The following is a 26,534-nucleotide window of genomic DNA, read 5'->3' on the forward strand; positions in this document are numbered from 1 at the left end:
TACGGATGGATGGTTCTTCTGGCTATTTAACATGTTTGATTCAGTACAAGGAACCTTTAAAGTTAAATCAATATGTATTTAACGTGGTGAGGTTTAATAACCTGGTCTTTCTTTGTTAATTTCTAGTGATGTCCTCCTCAATGCTGCAGCTGCACATCAAAGACCGTTTACCGTCTTGACTTGAAGATGAAGACCGTGAGGCGGGCAGGAAAGATAATCCCCCCCCCCCCGCCCCGCCACACACAATACTGTCTATCTGTCTATCTGTCAATCTGTCTCTGCATCCCAATAAAACCTTAGAGACTTTATCTCTCATTGAATTGCTTTGTAATACTTGTGAACTTTTGCACATGCTTTGCACAATCTTACACATTTCTTCCAAATAACTACCACTGCTGTGAAATGCACAGCTTTTTTATCTTTATTTAGATCATGTGAATATTTGTATTGTATGTTTTCATGCAGTGTGCTTTTTTTATAACCAATATTCAGTTTACTTGATCTTATTTTTTCAGGAATAAGGGGTCTAATGTTATATAATGACAAATGACTACATATTATATTAAATGATGATATAATAATATAATATATATGTCAAAGCGTGTTACCTCTGAAATATTTCTCTAATAAACTATGTTTCAAAGGACAAGTTACAGTGTTTGTTTGCATATGTCAGAGGCTGATAACAAACTGTAAATTCACCATTTGTTAGGATCTGTTATGTGAAAACAGTAATACCGATATTTTCATTTCACTAAGTTAAACTAACATAATATTATTTTGCATGTCATAAAAATATTATGAATGTGAAATATTTGTTTTTATTTCCTCAACTGACAGAATGTAAGTGAAGATCATTGTTAACTAATTAGGCGTAGTGTGTCTTGCTTTCTTTGATTTCCATTTAAATGTTACTTTGTTCTTCTCCCAAACTACACTTCAAATGTATGTAGTCCCTTTAGTTATTTTGCAGATTGTTGATTAATAATCAACAATATGATCAACGCTTAAATAAGACTTTAGTGACACCTTGTTTTAATTCACATGCTACCCAGCAATACAAGTATACAATTAAAATTAGATCCACCTTTACCAGCTTGACAAACACATCAATAATTTTAATTAAAACATATACATGATTGTGAAATGGGCCAATCTGAATAATGAGTAATAATGAGATACTTTTAGTATATTTTGATGCCAATACTCTAGTACTTTAACTTGAGTACAATTTTGAATACAGGACTTTTACTTGTAACAGAGTATTCTTACACTGTGGTATTTTTACTTTTACTTCTGTACAAGATCTGTGTAGTTCTTCCATCTGTGTTTATCAATTATTAACTATCAATGACAAATAAATGTGAAGAAATAGTTGGAGGCCTACCTTTTTACATTTTGAAATGTCTGACCGGATGCTTTCCCCCTAACTATAGTGTACTTTACACCGGCGCTGTCGTCACGCTGCAGACTGATAGCATCCTCTGATTCCACTAGCTGTTTGAATCAGATACATGTGATTTTACGTGTGTATCTCTCTATGCTAAAAAGCTACCCAGAGCCCGCTAGCTAGCCTACTCTAAGTTTTTTATTAGCGTATAGTTTATTTTGTATTATTTCTTAATATTGGCTGGCTGAATGGCAGACTTTGAGAAGGCATCCAGAACACATGGAGTTGGAGTCTTCTTAGAGCTGAGGAAAAGGCTCCAGAGTGGACTGCTTATCGTCGGGTAAATGTTGCTGATAGAAAGCTAGTGAGCTAACCAGTTACAGTTATATTACATTAGTGCACCGTTATGTTTACAATGCAGGCTAGGCTAGCTAATAGCATTAGCTAATGTCGCATGCATTTACCCAGTACATGTGAACTGATGCTGGACTTTCTCAGTATCAGACAACATTAGAAATACTAACTGGGCTTAACATTGGTTTCCTTTTATATATCCTAAATAATCAATACAAGTAAAAATTACACGGTGAAAACTGATTTTGGCAACATAAATCATATCAATTGTAAAACGTAATGTTTCTCAAGTAAGCCTACGATATTGAGGTAGGCCTATGTGTACTCAGTGGTGGAAAGTACATTCACTCAAGTATTGTACCTAAGTACTTGTTTTGACATACTTTACTTAAGTATTTCCATGTATTGCTACCTTGTACTTCTACTCCACGATATGTCAGAGGTGAATTTGGTACTTTTTACTCCACTTTATTTACTTTACAAAGGACTCACAGTTACTTGTAGCCTACACATACAAACACATGATATGCTGATCAAATATAATGCAGTACTGTAGCCTACTACTAATCTATTTTAGTTTGGTCCAAATTGACCAACTACGATACTAAAATGCTCTTACATGTATACAAACAGGATATAATTATAACTATAGTAATATAATACTATGAAAAGATCCATTCTGATTCTGAACGTACTCGCTTTTTCTTTTATACTTGATACTTGAAATACATTTAGCTTTGCAGGTCTCCCTTGAAAAAGAGATCTATGATCTCAATGGGACCAATCTGGTTAAATAAAGGTTTGAAATGAAATGAGCTGATAATACTTCTGTACTTTATATTATTCTGAAACGGGTCATTGTGCTGAATGAGTATTGCTATTACTTTTCTACTTTTACTTTTCTACTTTTACTTAATTAGAATTTTAAAATTGGAAATCACACATGTTAAATACATACCTACTATTATTATTATTATTTATTACACCTTTATTCCTTATTCCTAAGTATGTATGCTGCGTGTATTTGTTGTCTTATGTTGTGATTTTGTTTTGATGGCACCCTTGAAAGGGAGAAGCATTTATTATCTCATTGTACATGTATAATGACCAGTGCTTGAATTGGAATGAAAAAGGTGCCAGTACTCTAAAATCAGCAACTTTTTCAAGTCAATTTTATATATACAGCCCACAAACAAGAATTTGGCTACTATAATGCTGGTGGGTTTGTCTCTTTACTACTGTATATTTTAGAAAGGTTCACTGTACTTAACATTTTTTATGATAGGCAGCGGATATGGCTAAAGCTCAGTAAGGTCAATATTAACTGAAAATATAGCAATCAAAGTCTAGATCTTCTGCTGAAGACACATGAAGCAGAGACCTTTCAGGTGAGAGCCCCTCTGGTGGTGTTCAACATTAATGACAAGGAAACAAAGCTCTGGTCAGAAGCATTTTTTATAAAAAGCTTTAACAAAATTAAGTATTTCTGTACATTTTGAATGCAATCTAACTTTCCAACTCAGAAAACGAAAAACGAAAAAGTGCCAAAAGTCTTCTCACATGGCTGAGCTGCTTTGCAATATACTTCACCACTGAAGAATACAAATATGTATAAAGTAAACTATGATGCAATCTAACTTTCCAACTCAGAAAAATGATAAAGAGCATGAACAAAGAACATGTAAAAACAAATGCAAAATGTGCACAATCTAAAATGAGAAACTGTAACTGCAAGTAACAAAGTCTGAGCCATGGTAAAGAGTTACATTGAACACCAAGTTGATCAGATAACTCCCTGGTTGGTCTGAAGTCCTTCTATCTCCAGGATCTGTACAAATCGGCACATTATGCCAAAAGTCTTCTCACTGGGTGAGCTGCTTTGCAATATACTTCACATTGTTAGAAAAGGCTCCAGAAGGCCTTGGGGACATCAGTATCAGGGGCTGGAGCTGGACAGGCTCTTTCATCAGCACTTCTCCTTCCCTTTGCCAGCCAGGACCTCACATACTGTTCCGGATTGAACTGTCCTAGTGATGGTCCATTACATTTAATGAAAACCAGGCTGGACAGTCGGCTGACAGAGAGAGCATTCCTTTTTGCAGTAAGGATATCGTTCATGCAGCTGAATGCCCGCTCACACTCACTAGTGGAGACAGCGATGGTTCGGACTGCTTTCAGTAGAGGCTCCATGGCAGCAGGTGTACGGGATGCCCTGGTTTCCTTGTATTCGCGAAAGCCCTGAACAGTCTCTCTTCTGTCCACTTTCAGCACTTCGCACAAACGTAGCACCTCTACGTCCCCATACTGTACGTCTAACTCCTCTTCAGGCCAACTTCCAGGATGGATAACTTTCATGTCCTGGATTAGCTGATTGTCCCGGGCCTCCCGGCCATGTAATGGGATTTCTCTTGTGCTGACATGAGAGGAGGTTGTGGAAGTCATTCTGTGTCTCAGATTCTCTACCATACTGCGGAAAAACTGACCTGCATGAATCTGTACAAGCCTGCCATTCTCACGCAGGGCAACACCCTTGAAGGACTTCTCAGCTAGAGCTGTATGAACTGTAGTCATGTGTGGGCCAGGCATGGTGACCATGGATTCAAAAACTCGTATTTCTCGAGTTAAGAGCCTATCTGCTGTAGGCAGTGTCATCTCTCTTTTTTGGAGTTGCCGAGAGAGGTCGCTGAGCTCTGTGAGCGCATCGTACATCAGTCCCAGATTGCTGACAAACGTTGCAGATGTGAGCACATCATCCAGGCCCTTGTACTTTGCTCTGTCTCTGGAATCCCTGCTCGTGTCGTTTGCAGCATTTGTGAAGTGATCATGAAGCACTCTGTAGTTTTCCCAGACTGCTCTGACGCTCCTTTCACTTGAAGCCACCCAGCGGATGGACAAAACACGCCCTATCACCAGGAGACGCTGTCCGACTGCTTGCGCACACTGCGCTAACTGCCTCTGATTTTTGGGGGAGGCATGGAACAAGGAATAGAGTTTGTCAAAAAAGATCTGGAAATGATTGAGCCCTGAGACCTCCTTGACCACATCCCCAACTGCCAGCTCTAGACGATGATTGGAGCAGTGCCACACAAACAGGCTTGGGAATTTACTACACAACTGGGTAGCAACGCCTGTTCTCTTCCCTAGCATGACTGAAGCCCCATCACATGCAAAAGAAACGAAACACTGACTTAAAAAGTCCCTCGTTAAAATCTCTTCCAAGACACTCCATTAACGCCTTTGTGATGTCATCAGCCGTTGTTCCATCCAACTCGATCAGCTCCCAAAAAAACGTTTCGGGCTCAGCATCAGCTAATGCTGAGCGTAGACACACAACAAGCACCGTTTTACCACTAATAGTGGTAGATTCATCGACCAAAACACAGTTTTCTTTGGTTTTCTGTAATGTCTTTTGCCATTTTTTTCTTCAGCTCATGAGCTATGTGGTCGATGATTTCGCCACAGGTTTTATTGGAGTGCAAAACCCTGCCCACATTCAGCCCATTCAGTTTCTGTACATTCAAATCAATTGGCATGTCTGTGAATGGCCGGCTATGTTTGCCAATTTTATATGCCGTTCGAAAAACTCTGATAGTGGTGTCTAATTCAGATTTATGCATAGACTGCACTTGATGTTGAATAGTTTCACGTGAAGCAGATGTAAGGATGTCAGCAGCTTTTACATGGGCTTGTGATTCTTTATGTTCTTTGATTTTTTTTCTCAGGCTAGCTTGTTGTTTGCCCTTGTCAACACCGAAATGAGACACTGCACACTCACCCCATTCAGTTGACAGTTTCAGTCCTTGTCCAGTGTGTATTCCCAAAGATTTGACATCTCTGCATATCCGACATCCTAGCTTCTTATCTTTAAGAAGGAGCCATGCATTGGTCTTGCAAAAATATTGCACCTGGTCCGTTGTCCAGCAGTCAGGTGCATCGCTTTGTCCGGTGTTGGTGGTGGCCAGCAGCAGCTAACGTTAGAGGCTCTGGAGGAGGCGGCGGAGCTAGTGCTAATGCTAATGCACTAGAACTTGGAGCAGGAGGATCAACCAAAGAAAGCTCCCCATCAGACACCATTTCCAACACAGGCACAGCATTCTCTGTATTTTAAGTTTCTTCCGGCGACAACCGCTGTCTTTTTGCACTTTTATTAATCCACGCTAACATTTTAGAAATGCTAATTTGTGACGTGACTTGCTTTCCTTCTCTCGGGGGCGTGCCTGCTCTGTTCTATCACTCTACATAGCCACCCACTGGGTGGGAGTTGCACTGCATAAACACAACACACGTGCATCTAGGTATGTAAATTGTAAAGCATTAAAACATGGTTTTACTAACAGTTTTCAGTATGTTGTTACTTCGGCATTATTATTATTATTATTATGAAACGTGTATTACTATTAAATCACGGTCAAATAGGTTAATTTTGACATAGTCGTTTCCACCACAGTATTTACATGGAGAAGATAAGCCCCGCCCCCTCTCCAGCACGTTCTGTTTGAATGACAGGAGTAAACAGCTGACAGCCGCTGTGAAACTCCAGCGGTTAGAGCGATGAGAATGTCCGTTCGGCACCTCATGACGCATCTACTGAGTACGGGGCGGCTGTATATATATATATGGATGTATAATAAGAACGGCGGGAGAGTGTTGAGTACTGGCACGGTGCATGAGTACCGGAGTACCGCCAGCATGCCGGTACTGAGCAAGAAGTGCCGGTACTCCATGGGTCAGAACCAGAAGTGCCGGTACTGCGTACCGGTGAGTACCGGCCCAATTCCAGCACTGATTAATGACATTAAACGCTTCTATTATATTCTAGTGGCGTATTTTAAGACCATAGTATGTTACTTTTATTTAAGTGAAGGATCTGAGTACTTCTTCCAACACTGTGTATGCCTGCTTTAGTATTTCCTTTTAAATGCTACTTTATACATGTACTCCTGAATTAGGAGTTGACATATTATATTTGTTTACTCCAAATACGTGTTTGTCATCCATAGTAACTAGATACTTTCAGATCGAGGTTCCCTGTTGAGACTTTGAGATTTCAAAGTCAAAACAGCGTTTTTATATTATTATCAATGAATTTACTATACGTTAAATCTGTAACATAAGGCGCATTCACACTGCGGTACTTTTCCCACAAAGGTTCATGTGAATTTAGTTCATGTGAACTCTTTTATCGCGTTCACACCAAAAAGAGCCGGTACTAAAATTAGTTCATGTGAACCTTTTTACCCCCACGAAAGTCCCTGGGGGGTAAAACTAAAGAGTTCACATGAACCTTTCAGGCGCATTCACACTGCGGTACTTTTCCCACAAAGGTTCATGAGAATTTAGTTCATGAGAACTCTTTAGTTCTCATGAACTAAGTACAGATCGCGTTCACACCGGAATAAATCCCTGGGGGTGGATTAGGCAAATGAAGCCGCTGATGTCACTTCTTCTTCTTCTGCTTTGGGTTTACTGGCAGGCCGCAAACCACTTCACGGCGTATACTGCCGCCCAAAGTCCCCGGAGTTGGAGACTGGCTTCAGTAGAAACTGCTGGGACTCCCAGCAGCTTCTACTGAAGCCTTCCGAGTAAATCGCCAGAACGCCGACACCTCCTCATCTCCACCACTCCCATGTTTTATTTTGTGTTGCCATAAATTAGTCTCTCTGCGTTTCTGCGCTGGGCTAATGCTAATGCTAATAATGTTAATGCGAGGATAATAAAATGGCGGCTTCACAAAACTTTTTGGGAGTTTTACGGGGCGTAGTTTGCAATCCGCCCAGCTAATCAGAAATATAGGTCTTTTCTCACAAGAGAGCCGCTCGAAAGTCCCTGCTCTCTAGCAGGGACTTTCGTGGGGCTAAAAAGGTTCACATGAACTAATTTTAGTACCGGCTCTTTTTGGTGTGAACGCGATAAAAGAGTTCACATGAACCTTTGTGGGAAAAGTACCGCAGTGTGAATGCGCCTTTTGTGGGAAAAGTACCGCAGTGTGAATGCGCCTATAGAGCTGCGAAGATCAGACGGAGTGATTTGTTTTCTTTGATAAAAAGCACCTCTGCTTGCATACAGAGGATGTAGGACTCCTATAACACCACTAGGTGGAGTCATTGAGATGTGACGGCAGCAGAATCAGCCCTGGTCCTCTCCTGTATTTACAGAGGAGAGAGGACTCTAGTCTGTAAATAGCTGCACAGTGGGAGAAATCGTATTCTACCTCCATACCACTGCATGTCTATCTAATGTTCTATAGTTCTGAACTACACGAGAGACCAGAAATTGTAGAGCTAAACATGTCACACAAAAGGAGATGAAATAAAGGCATCCAACTAGGACTCCAACTAATCAAAAATGTTATCGAAATTACGAAGTGGACTCGTGCAATATCCAAATGGCTGTGAGTGTAATATTTGATAAAGGCAAAATATGTGAAAATATCATTCTGAATGAAAGATTGTGATATTAGGAAGCTGCAGAGAAGTCCTGGCTACAAACGGTATTCTACAGACTTGTACAAAATCTCTACAGATTCTCTTAGAAAAATCTTTCTATCAGTTATAATAATCGCAATTAGTTATTTAAATTGTGCAGCACTCCCTCCAAACACACTATTGATCTTAGTTATGGTGTAAGATATAAAAAGGAAACCGACAATGTAAACAAAAGACAGCCCTATAAACACTTTCTCTTAGTTAAACCAGTGCTTCTCTCAGCTAGTGGTCTTCATGAACTCACTTATTATTCATGACCTATTTAACTGAGACAGCAGCACCCAGCAGGAGGTCAGGGATGCTATTCATAATTGTATAGCGTTATCTATTATATACTATTTTTGTATGATCTATTCACCTTTTGAAAGAGATTTTTGGTTTTGCAACATACAATATCACACAGGAAGATCTGTTATTCGTCAAGGTCTCAATAAAGTCATTATGTGTCAGACTTTAGTGCGGGACAGACTGCAGATAAATATATTATTATAATGTTATTAATACATATTCATTATGGTATGTAGCCAAGTTTTGTGACTAGTTAACTTATGCATCAAGTAACTACAATATTCTCCAGCTTCTAATACTTAACTAACGAGAGCTCCGAACATAGTGTTTACTGAATTGTTAAAAGAATGATTGAATAATTCTGGAAATCTGTTTATTTTGTGTCTTTCTGAAAGTTGGATTCAAAGACTGAAGGCACTCTGATGTCTCTCTGCAGACAGCAGGCTGTTAGCATAGCTTAACAAAAAGCTTGGAAACAGTTAGCTGGCTCTCTTCCAAGATAACAACATTAGCATGAACCTGTTTTAAATTGTAAGTTTGAGTGTTTTTGAAGTGGTGAGCATTATGGCGCGTTTCCACTGCAGCGGGTAGCTCGCTTTAAGCGTGCCGAGCCGTGCGGGGCCCGTTTTTGGTTGCGTTTCCACTTGGCCTAGTTTTGGCCCGGGGCTACTTTTTCACCTTTTTTCTGGCCCGACTAAATCGTGGTTCTAGGGCCAGGAACAACCAGGCTGAGTCGGGCTGAGTATGCTAAACTAGAGAGAATCGCTGGCAAGGGGGCTACAACTACAACAAGATGAACATATTTGACCGTGAATTAATTGTAATACACGTTTCAAAATGATGCCGAAGTAACAACATACTGATACCGGTTAGTAAAAACCATGAATTAATGCTTTGACAAGTCTGCAGACAGACGGCAGGTGAAAAACCCTTTTTAAAATGCGTGTTTTCTAAATGTAGCTTGGCTAAGCTAACGTTATATATGCTCCGACCGTCCACACTCACAACAACGGCCTATACAGACATAAATAAACCAGCGACTGTATTCGCCATTCACAGGCAGTCTGTGGTTTGTACTTGTTTAACTTTTGTCAAGTTTCTGAACAGATATGAAGAGCTGTGAGCTCTGAGTGCTAAGAGCTAACGGCTGTGTTGTTTTTCTGGGGCTCTCATTGAAGATGACGTCACGGCTCCGCCTACACTGCGTTACTATAGTAACTGCCCCAGTTCCTAAACTGTAATGGAAACGCAGCATTAAAGTGAGCCGGGCCTAATAAGGCCTAACCAAACCAAGCGAGGCCGAGAGAGGCCTGCAGTGGAAACGCGCCATTAGACTACTAGATAAATGAGACTTGCATTACACTGCACACGTTCTGTGAGAGTTTGTAGATGGATGTTTTTATATCATTTTGCTATTGTTGAACATTTACGTCAATGCATACATTTTCTCAGTTTTTCATTGCTCTTTCACCTTGGAGGCGTGCCAGATAAACACATTTCCTTTGAATTCGAGCCTTGAGTTGAATATAAGTAAATAATATGTGCAAATGCTTATTTTGGAGGTGAATTATCTCTTTAGGCTGAGCTAATTATTTCCTGGCTTATACTTAAAGGTGGGGTAGGTAAGTTTGAGAAACCGGCTTGAGATACACTTTTTGTTATATTCCATGGAATGCTCTTAACATCCCGATAGCAATGAATATCTTAAATGTGTTTATATATATATATAAAATGCTTTGACAAAAAATCCATAAAAAAAAGTCATCTGTGGAAGCCGTAGTACTGTAAAAAAGCACGACCAATCATCTGAGCCGGCCCGGCTAAAGTAACTGGATGGCCTACCTGCCTGTCCGCTTTCCATCTGTGCACAAACCTATCTCGTGCCCTCATTGGTCATGTGCACTTTCGTGTGTGTTGGAGGAGGAGCTCTGTGAGGAAGTGGCAGATTTTCTCCGGTTGTGTATTTTCAAATTCTAGCGCACTAGAGCTGGTTTCTCCAAAATTACCTACCCCACCTTTAACGTACATACGCGAGAAGTTATGATCTTCTTATCTAACTGTTGGCAAGGAAAAATATTTATAATTTGTGTCTATTTCTTGTGTATATTCCTGTGTGCATTTTTAAAGGTCACCTATTGTGCAACATCCACTTTTTCATGTCTTTTATACATCAACATGTGTCCCCGCCCTCTGTGTAAAGAGATTCTGGAAGTTCTCTCTCTTTCTGTCCTGATCCATTTACATAAAAACCTGTCTGCAAATGAGCTGATCAGATTTTGGCCACTTAATGATGTCATAACGGGTTTTTTGGATTGTGTAACCATTAGCCAATCACCAACCAAGGTAACCCCCCCCCCCCCCCCCTTATCACCTGAATCTCCTCCTAGAGCACCACTGAGTTCTTTTTAACCAAATATCTCTCAGAGGGGCGTGGGGAGGGGCTCCTTGTTTTCATCTAAAGTAACAGACAGAGAATCAGCACTTTTGAAACAGGGCTGAAACAGAGGGGATTATGGGATGCTACAATGATCTGTTTGGAGCCAAACACTTCAGAGACATGTTTGTATATATCTGAGACCTATAATGTATTGATGAAAACCGTATAATAGGGGACCTTTAAAGCATCTTCTCCCATCTGCTCTCCAGGAAAGATGTGGCCAGAAGTCCTGCAGACGTGGTGGTGTCGGGTGAATATTCTTCTCTCCTCGTGTTCACTCCCAGAGGCGAGCTGAGCCTCACTCTGCCTGCAGGCGTCACCTTAGAGCCAGGATCCTGCTTCCCAACACCCGCGGGAGAATCCTGCGGAGAGGAGCTGCATTTCAGGCTGCGCATCAATGTCAAGCCGAGCACGGAGGAAGGTAACGTCCAGGAATCACACCCAGTCACGTGTCTCCTCCCCAGGCTCTGTTCGACTCCTCTGTGCCAGCTCTTTTAGTAGCTATTTAAAGCTCTTTTCAGAATTAATTGGAGATGAGTCACTTGGTCATATGAGAGAGTGAAGGTGTACATTTTGCTCTACGGGTCCCCAATGTAATGGCACACAGGCGACTGATCACCAGAGTCATGAGAATATTTTCTTTTAACTTTTGGTTTGATCTTGAAAAGTGTCCCTTGAGTCGTTGCATAATATCCCCAAACGTCAGCTTTTTTTGTGTCCCGGTGCAAGAAACAGTTACAGCTAAGCCTGTCAATGACAAATCTGTCAATAGGGAATGGGTACCGCAGTGCATTCTGGGGCGCCGCGGCATCTGTGGAGAATAGCAGCGGTATCAGCTGTCTCCAGTCATCCGTCAGTGGTCTTCCATCCAAAATGAATAAAGTAAGCACGAAATATAACAACGGTAACATTAAAGTAAATGAATGACATCTGTCCGTTTAAGAGAAGAACGGGCTGTTCACTGTAACTGATGTTTGTGCATCAAGATGGATGTCTACACCTATCTGCAATTTAAATTAAAAAAAGGCTCACATCAAGTTAACAAACGGGGGATACAGGACCTTCAAGTCTATCTATAGAGTCATCCGGACAGAGGTAAGATAGCTAATATTATGCTAACTGAGTGCTACAATAACGTCCACTTATCATGTATTATTGCGTTTCCTTTTTTGGGCATGTTCATGAAAGATACTGTTTTGACTTGTTAAGGTTTGAAAACAATCAAATCTAAAGTGGAGAAAAAAGGTTAAAAGTCACGCTTCCTCTCCAGCCGTACAGGTTAAGATGATTAGGATGCATTCACTTGTATCCTCCAAAGATGGATGATTTGTCGTTGATTACGTCGTCACATTCCCATTCCCTATATCAGATGGATTGCCTGCTTTCGATCCAAACCACCCAGAATGGAATCGATTCTCTGCTCTCTTGTACCGCCCTTTCACAACTCATTTATTTGTTTGTTTGTGTCCCCTTCACAGAGGCTTCTGACAACGTGATGGAGACACTCCGGGCCAAAGAGACTTATTGCTTCCACTGCCAGGGCTGCATGACCAGGCTGCTGGAGGACAGGTGAGGAGCACACGGGCAAGCATCAGCGGAAATGGGTTTTTATTTAAACCCCCCCCTCCATAGGAAGAGGAGAAAAAATGATGGATGAAGCCGGAGCGGAGCCCTCATCCTGACTGGGTTAGCGTCGTCGAGTCAGTGTGACGTAAAGGGCGCCTACTCGTTAAAAAACAATTGTGTTTCTTACCTTGTGGCGGTTAAGCCGGTCAGTGGTATTGTTTTTATAGCTCTCCGCTTGTAGCTCTCTCTGGTCAGCAATGTAACATGCTGGAAATTGCAATAGGTATTAAAGAGACCCTCTGCCCCTGGTGATGTTTCCCAGCAATAACCCACTAAAATGTTTTTTTGTTGTTGCTTTCAACAAGGGCCTGGCCAAGTATAAATGTCAGTAGCAGTGGGATAAAATGAATCATTTTAACAATATGATGCCTCATGATCCATTCTTACATTTGGTCTCATGAAGGAAGCAATTTAAGAACCCATTTCCTCTTATTTTGTTCTTACCCACAATTTAATTAGAATGTTTATTATGTTTGGGTTAGAGAAAAGAATAGGAGTAATAAGAGCACTTCTACCAAGACAAGAAAAATATAGTTTTAATGTGAAATAAGCAATAAGGCCAAACGCCTCCTCTTTATGATCGAGTCAGATTCATCATTCAGCATATACACTCAGAGCAGATTTAGATTAGGTTTCTCATGTTTTCTCTTAAAGGTCACCTATTATGCAACAGCCAATTTGTCATGTCTTTTATACAGAAACATGTGTCCCCTCTGAGAGATTCGGAAAGATTCAGGAACAAATTATTCTCTCACTTTTTGTCCTGATCCATCTGTATACAAACTGAAAATGAGCTGAAACAGAGGGGTTTATAGTATGCTATCTGTTTGGCATTTCAGCCAAACACTTCAGAGACGTGTTTTGTATATATCTGAGACCTATAATAAGAGTAAAATAGGGGACCTTTTAACAGTACAATTTAAGAGAAATAAGGCTCCATTAGTTTCCTGCCAACATGTATTCACTGCAACCATCTAAGTACCCTCTAAAAGGTTTCTCAGTATAGCTTAAAACAATGCATACCAAGTACTTTACTGGAATGATTAAAAAAAAGTATCCTATCATAGCACTTCTCATCTTTTTTAAATATAGGTTATTTGGCATCTTAATTTAGCTTAATAATGGGGGGTAGAGGGCCGCATCCGCTCAACTACAAAGACGCTCCCACCACTGTTACGCAAAGTGGCTCTAGTGAGGCTCCTTGCTCACCGCGAGGTTTGGCGCAGAGCCTTGGTTACCTCTCCTGCTAGCTTACACCGCTTCATACAGCTGTTATCTGATTGGTTGCTCATTAGAGTCTAGTAGCTCATTGTTTTGGGTTTAGGCTTCAATGTTTTGGTTCAGTCTCACGGCTCTCATCGACTTTGTTACAGTCGCACAGAGCAGCCGTTTTAATTTCCAACAAAAGCTGTAGTTCTTTTAACCATGTGTTCACTACCTGCATTTAGCAGCTATGAAGCCAGGTTCTTCCTTCAGGAAATGGACACCAAAACATCTTGGACCTAAACTCATGAGGTGGGCAAAAACAAGTCTTCAAAAAATGCTTCATAATTAAAATTAAAATATGTGTTAGTAATCGCAACTTTGTTAGGTGCTAATAATATGGTAATGTTATGTTTAATCAGAATACTTGATTTATCCTATGTGGAAATTGGGTTTTGCAACAGCTGCTCCATTTTACAATAAAATACAAATAATATATTTATATAAATGTAAAAAGTCAAAATGTGAAATAAAAGGATAAATAAAATAGAAGAAATTGATTCATATAAACATAAAAAGTTAAATCAGAAATGTGCAATAAAAGGATAAATACAACATATTATATCAAAACAAAGAACCCGGAGTAAACGTTTGCACATTGTACAATAGACAACAACAATAAGTATGTAAACTTGTGTATATTACAACACATGCAGTGGTGTATTAGTATCTCTCGAGACAGTGATGCTGAATTGCTCATTTAAGACGGCCCTTGCTCCATGTTTACAGCTGGTTCTGCCTCACTGTTGAGATGCAAAACAACAGCTGCTTTCAATACTTTTATTATATAATTGGGAGATTAAAAAAATATCCTAACAAAATAATCCCATTATAAGATATTGTGAGTATGTCTCTGGTGTAATTTGGATACTTTCCTCAGGTTTCCTTCTTGTGTTTTTAATCATCTCCGGCCATTAGGGAACTCTTTGCTTATTAAGTAATATCAGCTCTCACAACAGAAACAGCTAATTGATGTCATTTCCAAACATCACTTGACAAAGATGGAAAGTAATTGTTTTATTTGTTTCCCCCTCTTCTTCAGAGTGTTCAAGCGAGTTCTTCCTCTCCCTAACGGCAACTGGAACTCCATCGTGGACGACTGGTGCTGCCACCCCGACCCCTTCGCTAAGAAGCTGCTGCCCCGAGCCGAGGACTGTCTGCTGGGAGACACCTTCCTCCTCCTCGCCAGAGACAGCAGCTGTGAACACACCCTCACTGTGGAAGAGGCACCTGTTGACTCAGAGGACGGGCAAGATTCAAAGGTTTCCAAAAGTTCCAAATTCCTAAAAAAGTACATTTTATTCAAGGTGTTTATTTGAGATGATTAGATAAGATATATTTAATGCCGCCTGATTGGACAAAATGGTTTTGTTGGAGCAGCATGTCAGAATCAAATCAGGGTTATTGCTTAGCAGGTTTTCCCATACAAGGAATTTGCTTTGGTTTAAAATGGTGTAGTCATACATTAATGTGTTTAAGAGGGATTTTCTTCTAAAAAAGTTAGTAATCAAAATATAACGTCATAAAATATTATTTAAAAAATCTTTACAAGACATTGCACACGAGTTAAAATAATGTAAAAATAAAGAGTATACATATCAATAGTAGAATAGAATACACAATATAAAATATACAGAAAAAGGTCAAAAACACATAGACCAACTTACTACTAAAACAAAAAAAGTATACATATATATCAAGTACGTCTGGATAACAGAATTCTTAGCCACCAGATTATCCGAATTAAATCATTTCAAATAAAATCATCTCTAGCTGGGCAAATTTGATTCACATTCATATCAACAGTATAGACACTTTCCTCAGACGGCTGCTTCAGTTAAAGTGTAGCACTCTGCAGACATAGGATTGATCTCCCTTCTCTTTTAATAGTCTTTCTCTGCACGAGTGATGCACGAGTGATGCGCTCTGCATGACTGAAAGTGAGCTCAAAAGAACGAGAAGCAGATGGAAAGAGCCGGAGAACAAATGATAATATGCACACCAGAACTGTCCCTCTTACTTTCCTGCCTTCCATTCTGGCTAAAGAGTCTATTGATTTTCAAACAATCGAGTTAAAGATGGGTGTAGATTCTGGTGAATGATTGTCAGTTTCTTTACTTCTATAGAAGACATGCCGCCGAGTGGCACTGGTCTCCTGCAAGAGCTGCTCATCAGTGCTGGGAGAGGCTGTAGCACCAGGTATATACCTCTATACATCTATATCATCACAACTTGTAACTGTGTAATGAGCTTTTTTCTATTGTATCTTATAGAGACGGTGAAACTGTACATCACACAGGTGGTGGTGGAGCGAGCAGAGGGAGACAGAGAGCCAGAAACTTCACTTAACAGGTTTGTATCCAAATTCCTAGTAATGACATTTAGGAAACAGCCTGTTAAAGGGGCCCTATTGTGCTCCTTTCAGGTTCATATTTGTATTTTGTGCCCCTTAAAGTCTCCATGCTTTAAAGGTCCCATGTCATGGCCATTTCTACTGATCATAATTCCATTGTTGAGGTCTACTAGAATAGATTTACATTGTGCAATTTTCCAAAATCACATTGGTTTCTCAAACAGCATCTCTGTATAGTATGTGTATTTACTCTGTCCTAAACGGCTTGTTGGAGCTCCTGCCCCCCCCTCCCTGTCAGCCCAGTGGCCGTCTGTGAGACAGCGAAATCCAGCCCGAAACACACACACACACCCCGCAGCCTGGCTGGGAGTTTGTGTGTGTGCTCAGGCTGAGTTCCGCGCTGTTTCGCCAACCCGACACCAGTGAGCCAGCTCACAGTGTCCAGCTCCTCGCAGCAGCGAGCCTCGTAACGTCCCGCCGAGTGTGTGTGTGAGAGGAAGTCCGCGGATTGGTCCAAACGTAATGGCTCCGCGGACGTAACGTTACGTCACGTCACTATACCCGAAATACGTCACTATACCCAAGAAGTAAACAATGGAAAAAGATAAATGTCCAACGAGGCGTTCGGGGGCAGCATAGACAGGTCTTTTCTGTGTTAGAGTTTTACTCGCTACAGGGTGTACTTTGAAGGTTTGTGACTCTGCAGACCGTTTACATGCAGAAAAAGCTACATAAAACACAAGGGGAGGGGTAATAACCGGAAAAGCATGACATGGGACCTTTAATGTTCAAAAAGCTCTTTATCTTTCTCATGCTGCCTGTGCTGCAGCACCTCTTTTCACTCTATGTCTGAAACCAGAGCCCAGTCTGCTCTGATTGGTTACTGGCCGGCTCTGTTGTGATTTCCTGCCTTTTACATACGATATGTTGGAGCGCTAGCCAATAGAAGCCCAAGTGTATAGTGATATCATTATGTTATGGAAGTAAACAAAGGAGTCCAATCGAGTCATATTGAGTTTCAAAATGTTTTCTTTCAAATGTATTACTTTATTACCTCAGGGTTAATCAGGGTTTCCGTTAGCAGGTAATTACCGTTATTATTCAAAGTTAATGTAAACTTTTGAATAATGTACTTCATCTACTACAAGTAGTTTGTTTGAATGTAATAATTATGTTGTTTGTTGTTTGTGGAATCATTTATTGAAAAATGAATCTGAATTTTTCAATCTGTTACGATTATAAACTGAAGCAATATAAAAATGACCCCATTAACTGAGTTTTAAACATCAGCATATCCGGTCCTAGTCCGGTGATTACCTGCTAACGGAAACTCTGCTGCACCATTCTTATTATTATTATTGAAACATGACGGTAAGTTTCAAATTTGTCCAGTAAAATAAATTCTGTCCGGACATTTGACCGGCGAGAAACAATCCTAGCGGAAACCCTGCTCAGAATATCTATTACATTTATTTAAACATTATAATGTTAATCTTGGAAATTCGGGGAGTTATTTATTCAGGGTTGCTGCCTTATTCAAATATGAGTGCTTTGTTCAACATCATTTAAAACTTTATCAAACATTAAGTTAAATATCCCACAAGCCAATTTTGAATAGTTTATAGATTCACCTAAGCAACAACATTTGTTTTATTCACTATTGAAAACCTTTTAGCCCTTTTTTGAAGCTACCATTCGTGGGCTTTATTGCATTATTTGACTAATGGTACCATTTAAAAAAAAAAAAAAAAAAAAAAAAAATATCACCATAATATGTAACAATTTTTACCATAACCTTTAGTCATTTTATGAATAAGAAAAACACCATGCGATCATACTTTATTAATTCGTCAAACCTCCATTGGGTTTAATTGTGAATGTCTGATCAAGTAGGTGTATTTCTTGTGCTCTTTAAAGACTCAATATGTAACTGAAGGAGCACGGTCTCTCTCTGACAGGTCGCTGTTCCTGGAGAAGACCATCGCAGCCCGGCTGTTGGGGCTGTCCTCCTCGATGAGCACCTTCCACTTCTCCGTTCAGACTCCTGATGGAAAAACCTTCTTATTGGTGAGAACAATAATCATGGCATAATCAGAGAAGCACATGAGTTTGGATTCAAAATAGACCACTACATCTGTCTGATTAATGGGGAAGCGTTATGACGGGTTCTTCAAGCATACTGTAATGACAAGCTGATTGAGTTCAAATCAGTGAACGGATTATTACAAGTGGCTCAACAGTGACTGTGCATCTTTCACTGGGAGTTTGGAGGTTTTATTCCACCACTATTCCAATAATAATGGTGGTATTTGTGGTATTCCACAAATACTTGTCTTAATTGTCCATCACACTTTTAACTGTATGACCTTAGGAAAATACAAATATAACTTTTACATTGTTTTATTTAAATAAACAGTTCTGACCCTAGGACTTTTGAAGTAAAAAAATCAATGCGACAATTAAAAATCAAATGAATTATGAACACTGTTATTACTTCTTCTTTCATGTGCCCTTGAGGCAGGTTCTGTTTCAAATGTGAAACGACCCAATTGCAAACTTCAAATGACCTTTCATGCCTTAAGATGTCTTTTTATTAGCATCTTAAATTACCTTTATGCTTTTTAAATGTCTTTATTAGTGACTTCAAATGACGCTTTATGCCTTAAAATAACTTTTTATTAGTGATTTCAATGACCTTTAATCGCCGTAAATGTATGTTTATTTGTGATTAAATGACCTTGTGTCTTAAAATAACTTTTATTAATGATGTAAATTACCTTTTTATGTCCTTACATTTCCTAGTGATTTAAATGACCTTTAACGCCTTTAAATCCCTTTTTACTTCTAATTTAAATGTCTTTTATGCCTTTTTTAAATCTCCTCTTTTTTGGTTGTAGGCTTTTTTTTATGAATGGTATCCTTTTACAGCAACACTAAGCCCTTTCCCTTTTCAAATACTCTTTTAATAATTCCTTATGTGTTACCTTTTCATCATTTTTCAAAATGTAAATCAGAATACCTTTATCAGTCCCACAGAGGGGAAATGTACGTAGTTACAGCAGAAAAAAGAGCCACAGATAGCTTAATGTTACATAATGTTACATGCATTAAAAAGTACTAAGTTATGATATAATACAAAATATAATACAAAAAAAGTTACACAATTTACAAAATACACACCCTGTAACAGTTTTAAGGATTTAGCAGCCAGGTATATATTAGTTATTAACGGCATATATATATATATATTCAGGGTGTCCGCAGGGTCTTAAAAAGTATTAAAAGTTGATCTATCAATTTAGCGAAAATTAAGGCTATTAAAAGTATTAAACGGCATTTTCCAAGGTATTACATTTTGTAGCTTGTTTTCAATAAGTATATAAATTGTCCAAAGAGGTTGTATTCTACAGTCTGCCTGAATGTAATCATTGCGTATGTGTAGTGTGATTCTGTGTAGTTTATTTATGGCATCCCGTTGGATTTGACGTCATCTGAACAGGACAGCGCACACTCACTGCTTGATAGTGCGTGAATGTCCGTTTACGCCGGTTGTTAAACAACATCGTTACGGGGAAATGCAAGTCTGCGTCCAAATGGTTAGAAGATAAGGAGGAAGGACAATCCATACTGTATATAGTCAATGTGAGGTAAAGTGTGCCGCCAATGTAACCGTAAAATATATGGAAAGGGTCTTAAAAAAGGTCTTGAAAGGTCTACATCTGACTTCAGGATTCCTGCATATACCCTGATATTGCACATATAGCACATATTGCACATAGTTGGTTGGCATTTAACAGCAAGGGGTGTTATAGTCTGTGCACTTTAAGCTGTATATCTTGAATGAAAGGTGCTATACAAAAATGTTTTGCATTATTAAATGTTAACAGCTGAGGAAAGATGCAACATTTAGCATATTTGCACCAAAACATACTGAAGAATATCGTGTTAGAGGCTCGTCTTTAAGGAAAACTGTTCTTTAAAAAAAAGTAAAATATATAAGATCATGTGTATAAGACACTCTAAGCCGCTGTGCACGCAGTTCATGTGGTGGAGTGCGATTCCTCTGCCCTCTGGCATGTGTATCTGGAGTGTTTAGTGACCCGTCTGCCCCTCCTGCAGCTCTGGCTCCTGAACAGCGACTCCATCACAGCGTCGGTCCCGGAGACGTGTGTGGGGGGGGAGAGCTCTGTTGAATCCCTCTCTCCTCACAGTCCATCACCTACAGCTGCCACAGTCCTGAAACTCCTCTACACCTCCTGCTCCGACACAAGCACCCAGCACAGAGAGTAAGCGAGCACTCTCACTCCACTCCCCCTCTTCATTCTTTGTTTTCCCCTTTCTTAATCTTTCATCTCTCCGGCGCACCTTCTCAATCACCACCTGCGAAGGAGGAATTGTTTGTGATCAGATTTTCATTCTTAGAACACTGAGGGTCTCTGTTCAGACATAATTGTCTATTATTTTTGCGAATGAGATTGCCATCAAAGGTGTTTATCGTCTGGATGTTGTCAGTTGCATAAGCCTGTGTTTGTTGCACACACACAGGGGATGTTGTTTTGACGGGAGCAAGGCTCTGTGTACCTTGCTGTGAAGGATTAGAGAGGTGTGGGTGGATGTGCCGCATGTGGTTCTCCATGTTCAGTACAGCAGCACGCCACTGGAAGAGCTTTACCCCCTCATTATTTTCAACTGAATCAGCACTCCTCCTCCTCCTCCTTTTCTCTGCTGCCGCTGAGAGTGAAGGCAGAACAGAGAAGTTTGGTTGTTCCTACAGTTTTTGACAAGCCCACTGGCTGACTGACGCAGAAAGGGTAATTAGAGGAATAACTCTTTTGAAAGGAGAAAGGCTTGTCTTGGTAATCAAAGAACTACGAGTGCATTTAAGTGACACAATAGCTGAGTGATCCAAGTAAAAATGTTTCACCAAAGGGGCATGCTGGGTACCGAGAGAGACTTCATGCTGGTAAACGAGACAACTTTGAACTGGAGCACTGCTCTTTTTTATACAGCCGGAATATGAAATGATCTCCTCTGAAATTCAGGTTTTTCTCTTATTGTGTGAGTTATCTCATAGAGGGATAATTGTAACCCTTGCCAGAAATGTTTTACATCCACCGTTTACATTTCCGATTTACATGGAAGTCCTTCCGTGCCAGTAAAGAAAAAAGTAGGCATAAAAACGTAGTCTTGAGATGAAAGAAAAGATAATGTAAGTCATTAAAATGCAAAAACTTCCTCGAAACAACGACTTCGCGCGTTCACACTGGAGTACTTTTCCCCGTACTTTTCCCGTTTAGTTCCGATAGTGCCTGGAATTTTGCGTTCACACAAAAAGAGTACTTAGTTCCGAGAGCTTTTACCCCCATTTTTAGTGCCTGCTATAGAGGTGGTACTATCCTGGGGAGAGAAAAGTACCAATTTCAATTGGCTGGGCGAATTGCAAACCACGCCCCGTAAAACTCAGAAAAGTTTTGTGAAGCCGCCATTGTATTTGCTGGCATTAGCATTAGCCCCGCGCACCAACGGAGAGAGAATAACTTATGGCAACACAAAAAAAAACATGGGAGTGGTGGAGTGAAGAGGAGGTGTCGGCGTTCTGACGATTTACTCGGACTCCCAGCAGCTTCTACTGAAGCCAGCCCCCAACTCCGGGGACTTCCGGCCGGCAGTATACGCCGTGAAGTTGTTTGCGGCCTGACAGTAAACCCAAAGCAGAAGAAGTGACGTCAGGGGCTTCATTTCGTTCTTATCAGCGCCGTATAGATAGAATATATAATATAATATATATCTATTATACGGCTCTGGTTCTTATTATACATCCATGCTTCATTTGCGTAATATAGAGTGGCAAAGTCCCTCCCCTTCCGGTGGACCTCCATGGGACCTTATTTCGAAAACAATTATGTTATTGGAGAGAGAAAGATTATCTTTATCCCGTTTGAATTGTGCCACGAATTACAAATATGATGTTTGTCAATTTAAAAGATAATTTTGCAAGTCAAAAAAAAAAAAAAAGTGTCGTAAAACTGTGACGTAACACATTTGTTTGTGTGAAATGCTCAATGAACCAACGGCCATCTTGGTGACGTGTGTTGTTCTGCGAGACCAGAGATGTACTCTGGTCTCGCAGAACAACACACGTCACCAAGATGGCCGTCACTACTGTCTTGTCAACAAAACGATTGACTAGCCTCACTATCACCAGAATGAAACACTTCCAGAAGAATGTCATGCAAAGCTTCCTGCCTGCCTTCCTTTGATTCTCTCTGAACTGCCTGGTCTTTTTAATGTTTAATGTCAACCATTTGTGCAGATAGCATGAAGTAGAAAAGATCGGCGATCGCCGATGCTAGCGTTAGCATTTCTCCCCGGGCTTAAATTGTGAAAAAAACAGTCGCGGGTACACTGTCAGTGTACCCGCGACTGTTACAATGAAGGCTCGATAAATCAGCTCACGGCATATAGGTGTAAGCAGGGGTAAAGTGCTATTTTTATAAGTGGGGAGTTGGGAGTTGACCTAACATAGGGGGGTCCGGGGGCAAGCTCCCCCAGGAAGATTTATTTCTAAATATTGAAGTTAAAAGCATCAATCTGGTGCACTTTGAGAGCAAAATGAAGAGATCTATGGATACATCTCTCAACATCCATATGAAATAAACCTGGAAACAGATTTACTTTTTCTTTATGGATATTTTACAAATCACCCTTTTAAACTTTATTCTTTTTTTACTGTCATCTAGTATTTCATACCTGTTTTTCATTTATTCTCTTATTTTTTTATAACTATAATGATCATATAAACGTGTGCCTCGGAAATAATTGTTTACATCAAAACGTTCGAGACCCACTGATATAACTTAGACTAAAGTTAACTATCTAAACACTCAGAGTCCTTTAGTTCACTGAGCCTCTCAGTCTGACAGGAGAGGACTCTCTCCACTTTGTAGGTGAAAAAATTCCTTATATCCATTAGCGTAGCTCGCTAGCACCAGAAGCTAACAACAACAATCTCCGGTACCGGTGCGCTCTCTCTCGCTCACGCATGCACACAAAATGGCTCGTTCCACACACACACAGAGCCAAGCTTTAATGAAACACAGAGACCCATATGTAATAGTACTGTACTGTATCATATTATTTTCGAATCAATGTTTCAAATTATGATTTTTTTTTTTTTTAATGACCATTTTTCCTACTGGACTCTCGTGCCCGCCCTGTCATGCCTCTGCACCCCCCACTTTGAGAACCTCTGTTTTAGTTGCATATTTTTCATAGTCTTATATTTCAACAGTTTTACGACAAACTGTGACTTTTTTGACATGGAAATTATTTTTTAAGATTGACAAACATCATATGTGTAATTCGTGGCACAATTTAAACGGGATCAAAAGATAAGTTTTCTCTCTCCATTGACTTCAATACATTATTTTTCCGAAATAAGGTCCCATGGACCGGAAGTAGATGGGCGTGACTTCGCCACTCTATTCCCTCAGGGAACTTATTCCGGTGTGTACGCGACCTGTACTTAGACCCCATTTACACGGGAACGTTTGCGTTTACACGAGACCGCTGGAAACCCCTTCTGTTTATTCTCCGCGGTGGACGGCGTGTTCTCCTGCTGTATATCTCTCCGGTAGTCCACCAGCAGGTGAAAAACACCCACCTCTCCGCCTCTTCCAAGGGACAAGGGATCCGTGCGGCAGAGTTTCCGTTAACATTTTTTTTTCGCCGGTCAACATGTCTGTTAAAGTTTAAATCTTCCGGACAAAATTAAAAAACTGCCGGTCAAAGGTCTTCTTTGTTATTTATTGAGCTTTAAAACAAATTGATAACGACTCTATATAATAATAATAATATAATAATAATAAACGGAGCCTCTCTTTTCCTTCCCCCTCTTTTGACAGCCCAGCAGCTGATCTCTGAGCCAGTGTTAATTTCGTCAACGATAACTATGACGAAAAATGTTTGTCAACGACCTTTTTTACATGACTAAGACGAGACGATGACGAGATAAAAATAGCTTCTTGATAACGAAAACTTTGACGAAATGTATATTTAATTTTCGTTGACGAGACGGGACTAAGGTGTTAATGGTGGACTATCGGACATTCAAAATGCAGGGTATTCAAAAAGTCTGTTCTAAAAGGCAGAATTCCAGGTAAGAAAATCATATATGGCATTTGCCATTACACATATTTAATTTAAATGTATGTTAACGCTAGAACCGCCAACAGCGTCGGCACCTACATAGATATCATTTTCAAATCATTGAATTTGTTCCTCTTCATAATTTCCTTATAAACTACTGTAAGTAGGACGATTTAAAACTCACTTAATTGGGTTCATTTTGAAATGGCTTCAGTTTATCATCATAACGGATCAAAAAGTTCAGATTCATTTTACAATAAATCAAAGAATGATGCACTTCTACAAACAAAAACAACATAATTAAAACATTTAAAGGTGGGGTAGGTAAGTTTCAGAAACCGGCTCGAGATACACTTTTTGTTATATTCCATGGAATGCTCTTAACATCCCGATAGCAATGAATATCTGAAGTGCTTTGACAACAAATCCATAAAAAAATGTCATCTGTAGAACCCGTAATACTGTAAAAAGTACAACCAATCCGTTTAGCCGGGCTAAACGGATTGGATTGCCGCCCTGTCTGTCAGCCTTCCATCTCGTGCACGCACAAATGTATCTCGTGTCCTCATTGGGCGTGCCGTCATTGGGCGTGCATTGCAGCAGTACTTCAATGACTCGCCAGCAACAGGCGGCCACTTTCACCAGTCTGCTGACGTCATGTGCGCGTCCATGTATGTTGGAGGAGGTGCTCTGTAAGGAAGTCTGAAGGAAGGGGCGGATTCTTTTCGGCTGTGTACTTTCAAATGTTAGTGCACTCGAGCCGGTTTCTGAAACTTACCTACCCCACCTTTAAACAAACTACTAAAAGTAGATGAACTACATTATTCAAAAGTTTACAGTAACTTCTGATAATAACACAGGGGAAATAAACGAGGCATCTCTTTTCCTCTCTCTCCCTCTCCTGACAGCCCGTCAGTATCAGGGTTAGTCAAAATGAATCCCTTGGAGGTTCTAGTGTTCATTTACCGTTTTGTCTTCTCTTTGCAATGCTTAATCGATATGAAACCAAGTCTAACGTAGCTTACACTTAACGTTAGCTTTCTAGCTAACACAACACATGCACGCACCTTCCTCTGTGGGTTTTTTTGTGGTGACGAATGAAGTTGGATGTTGTGGTGGTCGTGTCACTGATCTTTATGCTGCAGACCCTGAATACCGCTGTTCTCTTCTTATTACCGTCATCGACAAAATAATCCTTGAATCCAAACTTCACAATTTTTGGAGTAACGCTAGCCGCTGCCATGTTAACTGAGACTCCTGCCTTCTAGTGGGTTGCCAGGTTTGCGCGCATGGTGCTATAATCACGTTTTTCGAAAAAACTAAACGTAATATCTCAGTCCTTTCAAGTCATCTATCTCAAGTCAAAGTCAAGTCTTTTATCAATGTTAGTCAAGCAAGTCTCAAGTCAAAAAATATGCGACTCGAGTCAAGTCATGTGACTCGAGTCCCCACCTCTGGCAGCGGCACACAGAGATCTGCCGGGGACGGAGCATTCAGAAGTATAGAGACACTCTACAAGGCTCGATGTGGACAAAGCTCGTTTGCCATTAGTGTTATCGCGTTGACACGAGTTGCTCGCGTCCCCACGTCCCCAGCTCGCTTAGGGTAAAAGGGAAGCAACACGAAACCAGGTGTTCTTGGTAAGAGGTTGATTTTAATAATAAACTCAAAATAAAGATGATATAACAAAAAATACAGGCTCTTAAAACCCGCTATCTGTTCAAAATATTGCAACACAAAACGAAGGCCACAGATTATCACAGTCATGGGCACTTAAGTCTAAAATAGTGAGGCGCCTCGCACAAGTTCGACGCCGTTACAAATCACAGAATACACACACAACACACATCCTAACTAACCACTATAACAGAACTAGCACAAAGCTACACAGAACATAAGGAGAGCACCGAGATACGTCTGACACAGATTCAGACCTCTCCCGTCTAACTGAGATGCACACACTCTTGTAAGAGTCCCCGGAAGGTGTGGGCAGGGATTGGTGAGTCGGGCCCGACCTGCTCCAATCCAGATCTTCGGTCACGCCTACCGGAGGAGGGACAGGAAACTGGCATCCAATGGCGTCCGGGCAACGGCGCATCTCATATACATATAACATACACAGCTGAAAACAATCCTAGACAGGTTAACGAGCAGACAGCAGCAGCAGCCGTGACAAGTAGTCTGTCCAAA

At 40.3% G+C, this 26,534-nt stretch overlaps 1 protein-coding gene across 1 annotated transcript in view; it reads left to right on the forward strand.

The window, feature by feature from the left end:
• Positions 1 to 1,454: 1,454 nt before the first annotated feature.
• ube3d (ubiquitin protein ligase E3D) overlaps positions 1,455 to 26,534 on the forward strand; it is a 63,712-nt gene continuing 38,632 nt past the window's right edge. Inside the window, exons 1-8 of the mRNA XM_034227992.1 lie at positions 1,455 to 1,730; positions 11,164 to 11,375; positions 12,433 to 12,523; positions 14,886 to 15,105; positions 15,970 to 16,042; positions 16,117 to 16,195; positions 18,155 to 18,263; positions 20,316 to 20,482. Coding sequence (XP_034083883.1) covers positions 1,639 to 1,730; positions 11,164 to 11,375; positions 12,433 to 12,523; positions 14,886 to 15,105; positions 15,970 to 16,042; positions 16,117 to 16,195; positions 18,155 to 18,263; positions 20,316 to 20,482 — 1,043 coding nt within the window. The 5' untranslated portion in view covers positions 1,455 to 1,638. The remainder of the gene's footprint in view (positions 1,731 to 11,163; positions 11,376 to 12,432; positions 12,524 to 14,885; positions 15,106 to 15,969; positions 16,043 to 16,116; positions 16,196 to 18,154; positions 18,264 to 20,315; positions 20,483 to 26,534) is intronic.

This window comes from Gymnodraco acuticeps, unplaced genomic scaffold, assembly GCF_902827175.1.
Source record: "Gymnodraco acuticeps unplaced genomic scaffold, fGymAcu1.1, whole genome shotgun sequence".
Classification (NCBI taxonomy): Eukaryota; Metazoa; Chordata; class Actinopteri; order Perciformes; family Bathydraconidae; genus Gymnodraco; species Gymnodraco acuticeps.